Genomic DNA, 15,163 nt, shown 5'->3' on the forward strand with positions numbered 1-15,163 from the left:
GTAGATACATTAAAGGAGCCGAGTCATATATTGAAATTGAGAGGGCCATGTGGGATTTATTATTTGGCTATTTTAGTAATCAGCACAAACAACACGGCCAAAAATACAATAAAGCTGTTATTACATGCTCACCCTCTTTTATTGATGTTTCATAATGAATTTCAGAAACACTTATGTGCCCAAATCTTTTGGCTATCTCGCTGATATAGAACGCACTAAGCACATTTGGAAATTCCATGTTACTGCATGTAGATTCTGACTTTGACTATTTCCTCATTCCATCAATGCTGAACCCAGTGTATGATAACCTTAGGCTTAATAGGTGAGAATCACACTTAGTAGAACAACTCAGAACAATTGCACACATTATGTTTAGAAAATTTAACCTGCTATATGGTTTAATTTTCTTGAAGATTTAATAAGTGCTAACACAAACATGCACTTTCATGCTCAAGCAATATGAAGAGATCATGGTGTACTGACAGGAGATTATTTATTGAACTTGAAGCTCATTATACACATTATTTTGGAATAATACTCTGTTTTACATTTCTTCTTTCAGTATGTTTTAGTGAAAATGAAAATATAGAAGAGAAACAATGTTGTTATGTTCTTATGAATTTCAATACAGAACAGAAAGAAGAACTAAGAACATGTGCCAGGGTAGGTTCTTCAAGTTTGACACTAGTGAGTAAACATCAGCAAAACTGTGTATTTGTGTTGAACTTATCTTAGGGGTCATACACTGTTTCCCACAGGTAATTTAAAATACGTTTATTGCAGTAAGTTACAATGTGAAACCTGCAGGGTTTAAATGGCTGTTGTTGAAATTATGTTGTTATGATACAAGCTGTGTGGCATGTAGTTTTCATTGCTTTCTTTCGCAGATTGCAGTGCCAGTCAACATTAAGACAGAAACGAGATCACTGTGTCTCTCAATACACAAAGCAACAGAAAGTGCACATTCAGATACTGCAAAAGTCTTTCTCGTGTCCAGTGGTTTTATGTACAGGCCATGGAGTTTCCCAGAGGGGAACTGCATGTATCTGTATCTGACCCTTTCCCTGTTAGCCAGCTACAAGTACCAGGAGGAAGCCGCAGGGTCTTGAACAGAGTAGTCCTGAAGGACTTGCAGAGGAAGAAGTAAATGAGTGGGTCCAGTAGAGAATTTAGAGAGGTGAGAAAAAGTGTACTTTCCTTCAGCTGAAAGAAAAAGAGCTTGAGTTTACAATCAAAGAGAACGCCTCGGGTCTGGCTCATCGTGTATGGCACTCGGGCGAAGTGAAATGGCACAAAGCAAACAAAGAACACTGCCAGGACCAGGAACACATTTGCATTCATTTTTCTTTTGGCCTGGTGGGCTTGAGATATAGTCCCTTCAGGGCTGTGAGAATTAGTGCGGGAGTAGGATCTGTACAGTTCTTTGGTGATTAGAGTGTAGCATACTATCACAGTCACCAGGTTAACCCAGAAAATCACTTGACAGACATGATTCACCACCTCATGCCAAAATAGCCCAGCCTCTGTCTTCAGGTCGCTGCACTTGAAGTATGGAGAAGTTGGTGTTTTACGTGTTAGGATGACATTAGGCAGACAGAGAATCAGCAGAGAGGTCCAGATGGCTCCTGAAAGGAGTTTGCGACGGGCCAACCGGGCAGAGTTAGTGCCTCTAAAGGGCGTAAGGGTCTTTCTGCAGCGATCGATGCTGATGAGGCCAAAGAAGAGGATGCTGATATACATGGTGAGGTAAAAGAGCACAGAGGAAAGTCGACAGACAAATATCCGGAGGCCAGTGGATGCCATGTTGGAGTCTGCCAACACCTGCAAAAACACAACGTTCAGACCTTTACGTCTTACTGTTAAACACTCATTTCAAATTTTAACCACATATTTATAAATGTATTCATAGGTCACCTCTTTCTATAAATTGTCACAGATTAAGTAAAAGATGTACGAGCAAAAAATATTTTTCACAATTTAAAATCCAAGAATAAATGTTCTAATTAATGACTTACAACTAAGCTATAAATTATTAGTAAAATATTGAATAAACATAAATAAAGCTATTAGTTACAACATATAAGCCTTTTGTGTTTGTGTCGCCAACCTTGAAGGGGAATGTGAAGGTCATGATGACATCTGCAACAACAATATTCTTCAGATATATAATGAAGTGAGACCGTGAGGGGATGCGAAAAAACACCCAGACTGCCACACCATTGAGTGACATCCCGAACAGGAAAAGAAAAATGTAGAGGACAGGAAAAACCACTGTCTTCAAAACGTTGTCACGGGAACAAGAGCTGTTGGTGTGGCTGTAACTGCCAGGGAACAGAGGGAAAGTTGTGTTTCTCTCCATGTGTGTAGTCTGAAAATGAAAAAAAGACAGCGAAAGTTCTTTTCAAAATTGCTTAAGACTATCCCCCCTATCCCCCACCCAAACAATGTCGTGAAAAAGTGAGCCACTTTTATAACTACATTCACAGAAGGTGCACAAAATGATATAAAAATCTGCACAGTGTAACAGCTTTGAAATTTTGCAGAAACATTCAGTGTGCACGTGTTTAATTCAGCATGACATGTTATTGCATAAATAGCCCTGAGCAATATACCAGTCCTAAAAGCAGTGTTTGTAGCTGTTTGGTTAGTTTATCTGGTTTTCATGTTTCATTGTCTTTATCATAGTCTGCATTAAATACAATTTAAGGTTATGTAACTGACCTGATGATTTGGAGGATGTGTGTCAGTGCAGTTCCTCCTGAGTGTAAAGGTCCCTCTCTCTTTAGTATTCTGTATGAATGCTATCCGATAGTGACGATCTATTTAGTCCACTCAGTTTGGATGTTTGGAAGGAAATGGTGTGTGTATGTTAGCGTGTGGTTTGGTGATGTGTAAATCACAGGAAGACTTTCTTGATGCCTTCTCCTTTCTCTTTCCTGTCATGAGCTGCGTCTGCAGGGAACATTTCTAGATCTATTTTAACTGACACGAAAACCCTTTCACTTCAGACTATTAATTGACCCCAAAGGACAGTTATTTGCAATAGATAAACACCAAATTAAACACAACAATAGACATTTTATAGTCAGTGAAATAGCATGGTTCAATAAATTATTGCATTTATCAAAATTAACCTTTAGAGATTATTTTCTGACCTTTTTTAAGTGAATTCATAATAGTGTCAAATTGTTTGGATTAAGTTTTTAAGATGCTATAAATATGTGACTTCTTATTGCTCTTTCAAAGTGTGATACAAGCTAGTAGGTTCACTCTTTCTCATTCAATGTCTTTTACTTTATGTAATAGCTTGGTTCACTTTTAATTATATTCAATTTGTGTTAATGTACTCTATAAAAGTTTGCATGAATACAAATATTAGGTCATCTGTAAATGTTTTATTATGTTTGGATAAATACATTACAACAACATTTGATGAAGGTGCTGTAACTTATTTGGACCAGTTAAACCTGCTTATTATTTCAGTAATTTAACAAGTGAAAATATTACAAAACAGGAATGACCAATGTCCAGTGTTATGCAGGGCAGAAATGAGTCATCACACCATTAGTTATTAACACATCCCCCTCTTTATTTTCCATGTCAGTTCCTTTTTTTTTGTCCTGTTAGTGAGCTGTAGGCTTTCTGGGTAGACACTGTAGGACTGGTACAGCCTGTATTTAGTGGTGAGGTTGCAGATTTCAGTCAGCTGAGTATGCTTCACCTCACCTTCCCTTTTCAAGAATGCAAGAGAATCTATGGTAGCCATGAAACTCGTGAAAAACACCAAAGGGGCTTTTAATTTGTCCCTATGTAGACATGAAGATGAAACAAAACCATTCTTTGTTTCAGGTAATTATACACTTATGGGAACATACTTTTGACTATTATATGTGATTTCTGCCAATAGATGCCCTGAGATCCTACACACTGAACCTTTAACACGCAGATATATAATATACCTGACCCAGGTGGATATATTACAATATTATATTATATCTCTGAATAGTGTAAATAAGATTTGGCTTTTGACACAATAAAACAGCTTGCAAGCATATAGCTGTAATCCCCTCTGTTTTATAATGAAAAAAAACCCCAAAAAAAACATTTTTAGCAGATGCTTCAATGATATAAAACATCCCCGCTGCTCATAGTTCCATTCAGAATTTGACCTGAATGCCTTTCCAGGTCATTTTGGTTGTAACGTTTTACTGTGCGTTCGGTCATGTTCCATATTGCAAAATAGACATTTCCATTTAAACATTTTCACCCACCAATTGCCCTCTCTTAGAGACAGCATGAAGAAACTTCCCCTTTTGTTTATAATGTTATAGAGAGTCCTGCCTGAGACCTTCAAGAAAAACATAATGATAACCAATGAAAAACACACCAAAACTAATTTTAAAGCGACACATTTTTTACTTAATTGTTATTTTTACTGCCTAACTTTAGTGTTTTTTATCCATTACATTATGATGCGGCCAAAATGTGATTGTCTTATGGCGATCATAACTACTTATACAAAAAAGGCCTCATTGTTGAACACAGCAGTATGTTACTGATTGTTGCTGTGCGTTCAGAAATTTATACTTTAGAGTTACACTAGATTGTGTTATTTGTTGGGACAAGAACATGTTTTATTTTCTTTTTTTTTTTAGTTTATATCGTTACTTATATATAGCCTACCTATTTTGGGATATATGACCGATTCCTACACGTGCCGTTTCTACTTCTTTGCTTGTCACATGACCCTGATGACCGTTTCCCATTCCTTCTCCAGAGTGCCATCCATTAGCCTTGCAATGCTGCAACTTCCTGTGTCTGGGGCAAGATTTGCAGAATCAGCAGCATTCAGTTCCTGTGAATAGATGCTTGTCAAAATGCCTGCATGGACATTTAATGGTCTTGTTGTTGTCATTGAATGTACAGCTCGGTCCAAATTTCATCACATTCAAACTACTGTATGCGAGGTCAATTTTCCAGCCCTCCATTTTTACGCCCAGTCATGTTTCCCCCAGCTGTGATCTCTGCACATCTGCGTCTGATCAGGAGTGAATCAAGTATGCATTCTCCTATGCTTCTAAGCACATGCTGCTTTTCAGTTTCACAATATCGGCGTCTTTTTGGTGACCTTTCCATTTTGCTGCTTTGCTTTCTTTTGCTTCCATTCCTTGTTAAATATCTTGAGTTTCAACTCATGTCTGACCTAAGTGGTCAAAAGAGCTATCACTTTTTGAATTACAGTACACCGTCGATTGTAAAATATGTTTGCTGTTTTTCTTTTATGTAATAAAGTTATAAAATCACAGACTTCTCCAAGACATCGGTCCTGTCAGCTTCTTGTATTTATGTTTCAAATTCAAATTCAATAATTTACACAAAGACACCGTAATCAAATAGTATGGTAATGCACAGTTGTAGACATGCATGCAAAACAAAGGCAAAGTTGCACAATATTCACACACACTGCAATCCTCGTCAGCTCCCTCTCAGACAGACAGGAAGAAGGGAGTGAGGAGAGGAAATAAAAGAGCGTAACACAAGACTTGACTGAATTTCCATTTAAACCCCTCTGAGCCTTCTCAATACACACACACTCGAACACATATGCTTTCTCCACTCTGTTGACACATTGCTTTCCTCACTTCCCTCATCACCCCTAAGCCTTTGAGTCACCACTTACCACTCTCACTTTCTGCCAGTCACCAGACCACATGCCTACTCAAACACAGCTACTGTTCTACCAGCAGAGCCCAAATTTATTTTCTCAAAGAAAAACTTCTCCAATCGGGGTATTACCTTAAGCAGCTCAGCTTTGAGCAAAAATGTCTTGTCTTTGAGGGAGTCATATGGTTGGGGCAACTGTGAGATTGAGGAAAAGGTGATGGAAAAAAATCCTGCTGTTTGAAGGAAAACATCAGGCTAGAAACAGACAAAGAGCTATAACAGCTGTGGTCTGAAGATGCTGGTTGATGCGAGGGCAGGCTGAGGCTGTGACCCGTTAACCCTATGTAATGGCTGATGGTTGATCATCTTGTCATCGTGACAGGATGAAGGAAGTCAGAATGGAACTTCTTAAGACATAGGCAGATAGAGAAAAAAAACATTCATGGTGGTCCTTGCTTGTGGTTTGTTTGCAACTGTCTTTGTCTGTATGTGTGCATGTTTATGTGTATACTTTTCCTTTGGCGGGCTTTCAAATTAGCGTCTGCTCGCATAGTGAAAATGTGTGGTCCACCCTTTGTTTTGACAGTGTAGGGTTTCCCTAGCTACTGCTTCTGCTGGTGTGCTGTTCAGTGTAGGTTCCACTGTGTCTGCCTGCCACATGGTTATTCACACTGACAAGTCCAAAGCAGCTCATATGGCGGCGAAGCGGGAGATAGGTATAACTAAAAAAAAAATACTGTGAACTACAGTGTTTCTAGTTTTTATTGAGGATGAAACCATATTTGCTGTCATGAAGCATCATTACACTTTCATGGTAACAACGTTCTTGGAAGAGCTGTTCTATTACAGCTGCTAGTTTTATTTCTGTTGGCGCTTTGTGATGGTTGGTCACTGCTGACTTGAGTACATTCTTTCATCTCTCCTGAGCCCCATGTGTCCAGTGTGTTGCTCATCTGCAGGGGTCCAACTGGCTCCTGCTGGTCTCCTCTGCCGGTGAATGATGTCGTTGATTCCATCCTGAGGTCCAGTCCGTTGCTCACTTCGGTGTTTTCCTAGCAACTGCTTTTGTTTGGGTTTTGCTACAAATCACTTCTCATGTCTTGGGTCTGGCATATGCATCAGGGAATGACCTACAAAACACTACCTGGCTTACATTACTGATGTTTCCACAAATACATCCGTTATATTTCACAATATACTGGGAGTTTTGTTCACCTCATGACCATCACTCAAAGTGGAACAGCACTCATTGGTATGCAGTGCCGGCACTTAAACATTGTACTCTTTGGTGTACCGGGACATTTTCTCACAATCCGGACATTCTCACAAGCTGCCGATGCTCTTTTCTGCCTTGGCCATATCGGGTTATCTTTGCGACTGATAACGGCCCCACGTAAACTGCATTATCCAGCGGGCACTACATGTCGCTCATCTGTTCTTGTTCTCGCCTGCCGGCTTTCCTCTGTTGGCGGCTTGTATAGGTAATATTACATTAGTCTCACAATAATATCTGGCTCCTTAAGGAACACAGAGTCTGACAGTAATAACGTAGCTTCAAAAGTCATATAGTAGGCTAATTAGGCTGCTACTAAATGCAGGCCGGGAGGAGCAAGCAAACGTATGCGCCACTCCAGCAGAGATGAGCTTGTTGATGCAACGTTAGCATCAGTAGAAACATCTGAGGCTATTGCCACAGTTAGCACAGTTGTCTATGCAAATATGTGAACATCTTGTTCAGTGATGACAATGTTGTCCCCCCAACCCTCCACCAAAATATATTTTTGCTACCATCAATTACTCAATCAGATGATACATCCTAATAGACCTTCTGGCAGACATTTTGACTTGTTATTGTAGGAAAAGCACAAGTTTATTGATGGTTGCAGTCCACTTGATTGCTTTTGTAAATGTTGGTTCACTGTCTTGGCTTACTTTGGACTCTTAATTGAACTGAGCCATCATTACCACACCTGTGCTTTCTCTACAATGACAAGTCAAAATGTCTGCCATGAAAAGGGTCTATTGTATGTTGATTCTTAACATCAATTGACCGAAAGCTGCAATTACCTGCATCTGTTTCAAATTTCAACCCCACTTACAAATTCAAAGCCCTCTTGCATGTATATCCCTAACTATCTGTACAGCTGTACTATGGTTATGATGACAATGTGAATTCTGGACCTTACCTATGAGGCCTAGTTGATGAATTTTAGCACCTCGGAGCATCCTTTATAAATCATTGCTCTACCTAAAGCCCATGTTGGCCATCTAATGTGGAAAAATTGCAATGTTGGAACACATAGCTTTAACTTTTGTTGCACTTGTCTACATTTTCCCCTCACCCACTGAAAGTAGGATAAAGAGCTGTGGCATGAGAATTGGAAAAAAAAAAGATGGACAACAGCTCTCTTTGAGTAGCTGGCTAGTCTGGGATACCAGAAATATTTGACAGGGTGTCTCTGTGTGCTCAGCAGAGACCTGTGAGCACATAGAAGGCAGGAGATAGGCCAAAGGGAAAGGTTGTTTCAGTTATTAACCACAATGGTGGTGAAGCAATGTGCAAAAAGCTCAGTGTCCTGCACAAATAAGAAAGGCATTAGATGTAAATTGTTTAAACCTTGACACACATTATTAATGTGAAAATGGAGCCCAAATTTCAAGCCCTACAGAGAACTAAATACAAGGCAGCACAGATGTACTTTATGTGTTACATCATGCTATTTGAAACAAAACCATCCCAACAAATTCTTTGGAAATTGCTTATAAAGCAATATGTCATAAAATGCTTTAGGGAACGTCTAGAGCAACTTTTATGATCCAAGTAGCAAACATGACTTCAGTGGGAGCTGCCAAGCACAGAGCTATTGAGGGTTTGTTTTCCCTGTGATGTCATTGTGCTATCTGAGGTTGCTAGGTGCCATTTATGTAGGGCAGACAAGCCACAGCAGGTGATCTAAATGATGTCATGTAAAATGGTGTAAAACCAACCCTGTGAAACTGTTTACGTGTTGAACATAATGACACCATTATGTCTGGCTGGTTTAGTTTCTTGGACACTGGAGTATTTCTAAGATTTTCATATTTAAATCTTATGTATTGTGTATTTTGTTAGCCCACTATTTTGAAACACAGAACAAACACAATTAGATGATTACAGCTTTTGATGCCTTCTTATCCTTATCCTTGTGAGGATAATACTATCAGGACATGACTGTATCTTCTATCTATGAATCTTTTTCTCAGAATTAGCTGTCATGCTCTGTTTCCTAAATAAATCAAAGGTATAATCCATTATGAGAATGACATTCACAGCTTACATACTTAGATCATTTACAAAATACATTTCTCGAAAAATATCTGTCTAGACGACATGTATGTATACTGTAAACTGTAGAAGGAATTTGTATAGAGCTGGTGAAGGTTAAGACTTCTGCTGCTGTCTTTTTTTATTTATAGGTGTTTAGTGTTTCCTCAGCTGTGTCCCAGATCCTCCAGATTGCATCTAAATTACACATTGGCTCCACTGCAGAGTGGTAAATTAAACTCATTTCTTGAAGCATGAAGGAAATGCTGGCTGGAGAAATGGCTGAGTAAAGGAATGCAAACACAAGATTTTCACAACAGTCCTCTAGCTTTGGCTTTGTTTTCTTATTCTGGAAATAATTTGATTTTTTTTTTTATATGAATTTATCCTCTTATCCCAGGAACTATGTGCAGATATCACATAAATTAATATATTACATGAAATAGTCATTTAGAGTCATTTCTTATCCGAAGCTAATGCTGGGGATGCCATAACGTAACCACTAGGCTACTTAATGTGTCACATTGACCATAGGGTGATTAAAAATATGTTAAACACTGACACATGTCTGTGTAATTAAACCCCTTGTTTGATGATGGTCACTAGAAGTTTCATGAGCCTTTAGGTCCCATGACATCCCACCCCCACTTGAAACGTTTCTTGAGACCGATAAATCTGTCAGCCAGAAACATGGACCTCTGCTGTAAAGTAGCAGTGCCACACTGTTGATGCAGCTTAATTAGGCGAGCAGGCTTCTTTAAAGGCTTTGCCCACTTTAGGACTCAATAATTAAGAAGTCCTTTGATATTTTTAGTTTGGTGTTTATATGACTAAAGTGAAAATGGTTAGGTATACAACAGTGGTCTTCAACAGTCCCCCTGGTTACTCTCTGAGGACCAAAGGAACACATCTGCACCCAATCAGATTGGAAAACCCCCACTGAGGTACTTCTATTGCCCTTGGGGCAGAGACTGAGGAATATGGTCCCATTAAAATGTGAACACAACTCATTATGATTTATATAAATCCTGTGTACTATTTTTTTGTAATTTATTACGACCCACTCGCATTTAATATGTGCTGTATTTACTTTCTGAAACCTTTGGCCAATTTATGGCTAAAGTTAACTGATATATGATCTTGTACCAGGCTCACTTTTATAAGAATTTCATTTTTATATGGTAAAATACGTGGAGACACGTCCTTGAACAACTCTTTGTGCCTGTGTAGAGATGGCTCAACTTGTTATTTTCATCAAGTAGTCAATAACAGGTCCTTTATCGAATAGATAATTATGAAGGCCAAGGCCTCAGCCTGAAGAGAAATGTATGGTCTGAGTCTATGAGGACCACACCCACAAGAGACATATACATACTGACTGTAAACGCTCATACTCTGAGCCTTTTACTCTGTAACCACATGATGTCGGTGCATTGTTAAAACGCTCCTTTTGTACAAGATTAATCAACTGCTGATTAAACCTTTTAACTTGTATTCTGGCTCCGGTCTCCTCTGTCTAAAAGTCAACAAAAAACTCTTGACACTCATATACCTTGCTTATAGTGCCTTTAGGCTCACTTTTAGAGCGCTTTCACACTTACTTTGTTTGGTCTGGACATTTTGACTTTTCAGTTTGTACTGAACCAATATGGAAGGTACTAAAGTTGCCTCGGACCATGGTCCAGATCAAAAGACCAAAATTTGGTCCAACCAAAAGAGGTGGTCTTGGTACGAATCAACCTGAACCATGGTTCAGTTTGTTTGCAGTCTGAAAACACTTTCCAGATGGTTTGGGCTTTTGAAGCATTGACAGGGAAGTGAGGCACTTGGTAAACAATAGAAGAAGAGGAAAACAATTGAAAATATGTAAAAATGAGCTGTGGTGGCACATGGAGAGAGGAGGGAAGCATTTAACTGTAACTTGGTCTGTCAAGGAAGTCAAAAGTCAGCTTTAAAAATGCAGAAACTTATTTTCTGACAGGAAAATATGTGCCAGTTATAATGGCATAATAATGATAATATAGTGGCAATATGTTCATTTATTTTTCTCCATTCAATCGGAAAAGGCCTCTTGACAACATGCCTACATCAAACGGATACTGTCTACAATCCAATCAATGTCAAGTATAGGGACGTAAGTGTGTCATACAAAGTGGGATTGCAAAATTGCAATGTGAAACCAAAACATCCGGATCAAATGTTTACAATGTAACAAGAACCTCGTCCTTGGGCTGGACTTTCAGGCGTGAAAACGTCCTGACTCTTAAAACATAAAGACACTATCTGGGGAAGAAAAAGACCTTGACAAGGAGGGCTTATAAAGTTCTACTGCATATCTCCATATTGTTGTTCTGAATGCATGACAAGTGATGTGTGCATACTTTCCTCACCCTTGATAACAACTTAAATATTAGCTGAAAGATACAGTCCTAAAGCGAAGGTTCAAGGAACCAGCATCACAGCATGACAGATCATACCTTGAAGAGAGGTGCGAAGATGGATTGGTTTTACTTGTGTCTGAAAGGTGGAGGTGTGGATTCTACATGGTTGGTGCGAAATTCCAGCAAGACCACAGATACTGACATAAATGCTGATCTATTGTATGAGCATGTGTGTGTCCAAAAGACAGTGTGTGTAAAAGATAGACCAACTTCAGTATTTTGACAATATTTTCTCACCCATAAGCTTGGATTGCAGCAAAAAAAAGAAAAAACAAAGAAAAAAAACAAAGCAAACAATCTACTTTATTCTGCTCAGTACTGCCTGTACAAGTTCAAAGAAATAAGACAGACTCTCCAAGCTAACAGAGGAGTACTGTTTGAGACTGCTGTCGGTCAGCTCCCGACAGTCCTCTACTGAGAGCTCAATTTACATGTTCAGGCTGCTAGCACTCTAGTTGAAGTATGGAATTCATACCACAGACCAAAACTATGTCTCACCATTCCCTGGTTTCCCACATCTATTCATTCTGTGAACGTTTCTCTTCCTTTTCACTTTTTCTAGGTTAGCTCCTTTTCTCCCTTTTTAACTGTCAATCCTCATTTCATGTAATGTATATGATTTAAAAAAAAAAAGCATTACTCATATAGGTGAATTTTTGAGTCAAAGACCTTTGATGTCGAAACAGAGGAAAGAACTAATGTTTTTCTGATACCATTGACGGTCCGTTTAATTTTGCCTTAGTATAGTGCATCATGGCTCTCTTATGGCTCCATTGGCCCTCAAACTGGGCCATTGCTGGTGGTATTAGTTCCATCTGTGCTGTTCCTACTATGACAAGGCCACATATCTGCTGTGAACAATGTGTCTTGAATGTTAATTTAAAGTTAATGTTGTTTTAACCAAAATAATTATTAGGCAGCAGGATTATGGAAAAACTACTAGCCCATTTTTCATGACAATTAGTGGAAGGGTGTAGCATTGGCCAAGGAAGAACCCATTTTTTTTTTTTTTTTGGGCAGATCTGAATCACATTGTGGATCAACAAGCTATTTTTCTCTCTTATTAACATTGCGAGGGTTTTTGGCCCACTAAATGCAAGTCATCTTAATCCTAAATCCTGTGTCGCATCTGTCACGTTGACGTATGGCAAAATGAAAATATGTCTTAGCTTGAGAAGGAAGTCACAGCTGAAAACTCAAAAGTCACTTCCTCTACACAGTTTATATAATTTGTAAGATAAAAACCATGGTTGACCTGTAGGTTGACCTATTATAGTGTACAGAATAGAACAGAAAATAATTAAGACTTAACTAAGATATATTTGAGTAAAATCAGAGTCGCTAACTGAATTTTGTGGTCTCTGGTTTCTGGAGTGAAGATGGACAGCCTTGTTGATGGATGGGGAATACTGAGCTAAGAATTACTGGTTGAACAGCATCCATATAAGGAAAAATAAGCAAATAGTGAGTCTGTGGTCTACTATAAGGTAGTTTGGTGGTTGCAGGTTGGCAGCTGAGTCGAGACAAGAAAGCAGTAAATAATTGTGGAAAAACCCCACAATCTGCTGGCAGGTTGTACAACTTAACTTGTGTGTATTGTGAGAATTTAGCAGAGGGTGGACTGTTGGTAATGAGGACAATTTTACCTGGAAGAAGTCACTTGATCGCGAGCAGATTTCTACTGTTTTTCCACGAGCTTTGAGGTGGCCATCCTTCAACCTACCTCATCAAGTGTAAAAACAGGTTCTGTTTATCCTTCTCGTGACATGGTAATGGTTGTGCAAGTCTTCATTCTGACATGTTTCAACAGCTGCGACCAGAGATTGGATTCAGAGGTACAGTATATTTGACCTGGTGAAGGGGAAATTCATGCAGTACAAAACAGTTTTTCAAATGGTACGTGGTGGACTTCAACTGTGTTCTTTTAAACATCCAAGAGGAAAGGAGAAAATGGGAAAATCATATGTTTAAAATCCTCATAAATATCCCAGTCAGTGGAAGGTAAATGCCATCATTCCCCAAACACCAACCACAAACCCAGAACTGAAAAAATAAACTCCTCACCATCCACAGAGGGCACACGCTGTAAATGATGAGCTATTTTACACATTGAAGTGCCACATAAAAAGAAAATGTGATGTTTTTAACTGCTTTGATTTGTTAGATTGTCACCGGGCTCGCATATGAAAGCACTTTTCTCTCGAATCGCGGGGCAAGTATCCTGCATTCCAAAGTTTATGGAGGACAATTCCCTCTTTCCCCATATCTGCCTGGGTCATATCACACCGCTCTGGATCGGCTCTAAACTTTGGAAATATTTTTGTTTTTTTCTGAGATTTCACAAATTGATTTATTGGAATATACACATTTGATGACTAATGAACAATCTCTTTCTCGAGTCTGCAGCCGTTTGGCATTAAAGGCCAGTGTAAATGTATTTTGTTCGGTTTAAAGCTGTTGTTCATGCTTTAGCAGGAACAGACTATGGAGAAGATTAAGATATCTCTTTATCAGAAACATTTTATAGTACAGCCAATAGTTACATACAGATTACTGGGATAATTTATTTACAATATTCCTTCAGCTAAGTCACTGCAGTAGATTTAAACATGGAACTTTGACTTTTCTTGAAAGTATAAAACTTACCTCAACACAAATTTGAGGTTTTGTTGTGGTTCATGGCTACTTTAAATGTGCATTATTAGAGAGAATCCACAAGTGGAGCGATTTACTCAGAAATTGTTTCCAGTAGTTGTCCTTAAGGCATAGGACATATGTCTTAAAGTAAAATTGCTTCTTTAGATTAAAGAATGTAAACCTTCTGACAGTTGCCAAATAAGTGTCGTTATAGAACAAACCTCATATGTTAGATAGTGAATATTACACTGGAAACAAGAATTTAAACTCAATACATGTTGATATTATAAACATATTTCACTTCAGCTGTCCTGTCTTCACCTTCTCCCTCACCTTTCAGTTGAATTAGCAGGGAAGGCAGTAAAATCAGTAGACAATCACAAACAAAAATCAAGGGCTCCCCTGTGGGTCCTGCACACTGAAGAACTCGGTGAATAACTATTTTCACAGCTGGAAAGCTAAAACTGTGTGTGTGTGTGTGTGTGTGTGTGTGTGTGTGTGTGTGTGTGTGTGTGTGTGTAAGGTTTCTGCTGCAGCCACAGCCACAACTTCCTCTTGTAGGGTGAGGTACGACTGGATAATCATTGCAACGTTTTATTAGCCCACTGGTTCGGACAAAAAAAAAAAACTTTGTAGCTGTAAAAGACTGTATTTCAGAACCACACTGCTTCCCTCATTTAAATGCTTTTAATGTATGAAATAGTACAATAAAACACTTAAGCTATGTTAATTTTTAAATTGAATTTTTCCTCCCATACTTTGATAAAGTAGATACTACAAATAGATATACATACACTGTATTATTACAGATTAGCATAATGTATAACATTACTGGAAATTCTTGTGTACAACACAATAGTGTGATAGTGAGTCTTTGTATCATTATTTATTGTGCTGCAAATAGACATAAAGGAATCCATTTTAAACTTTAATCAAAATATAAAAAGTAGAATAGGGAAATCAGATGCGTCTCTGGTATGAAAGCACTGTACTGTCCATGCAGATGTGTGTCCAGTGTAAAACAAGACTCATATATTTTTGGAGCAAACCTATTTTCTCCCCTGGTGAAGTTCAATGAATTGCCCTTGAAAGGTTTTCTTTCTAAATATTGTGCCTG

At 38.5% G+C, this 15,163-nt stretch overlaps 1 protein-coding gene across 1 annotated transcript; it reads right to left on the reverse strand.

Moving 5' to 3' along the window:
* Nucleotides 1-50: 50 nt before the first annotated feature.
* p2ry12 (purinergic receptor P2Y12) lies at nucleotides 51-2,836 on the reverse strand. The gene is made up of 3 exons (XM_069147331.1): nucleotides 2,722-2,836; nucleotides 2,108-2,368; nucleotides 51-1,821 (listed from the first exon to the last, which is right to left on the reverse strand). The coding sequence occupies exons 2-3, from the start codon at nucleotides 2,357-2,359 to the stop codon at nucleotides 1,003-1,005; spliced, it is 1,071 nt and encodes a 356-aa protein (XP_069003432.1). The 5' UTR covers nucleotides 2,360-2,368; nucleotides 2,722-2,836; the 3' UTR covers nucleotides 51-1,002.
* Nucleotides 2,837-15,163: the final 12,327 nt, after the last annotated feature.

This window comes from Embiotoca jacksoni, unplaced genomic scaffold (assembly GCF_022577435.1).
Source record: "Embiotoca jacksoni isolate LCO1_2020_lvr unplaced genomic scaffold, fEmbJac1.0.p SCAF_14, whole genome shotgun sequence".
Lineage (NCBI taxonomy): Eukaryota > Metazoa > Chordata > Actinopteri > Embiotocidae > Embiotoca > Embiotoca jacksoni.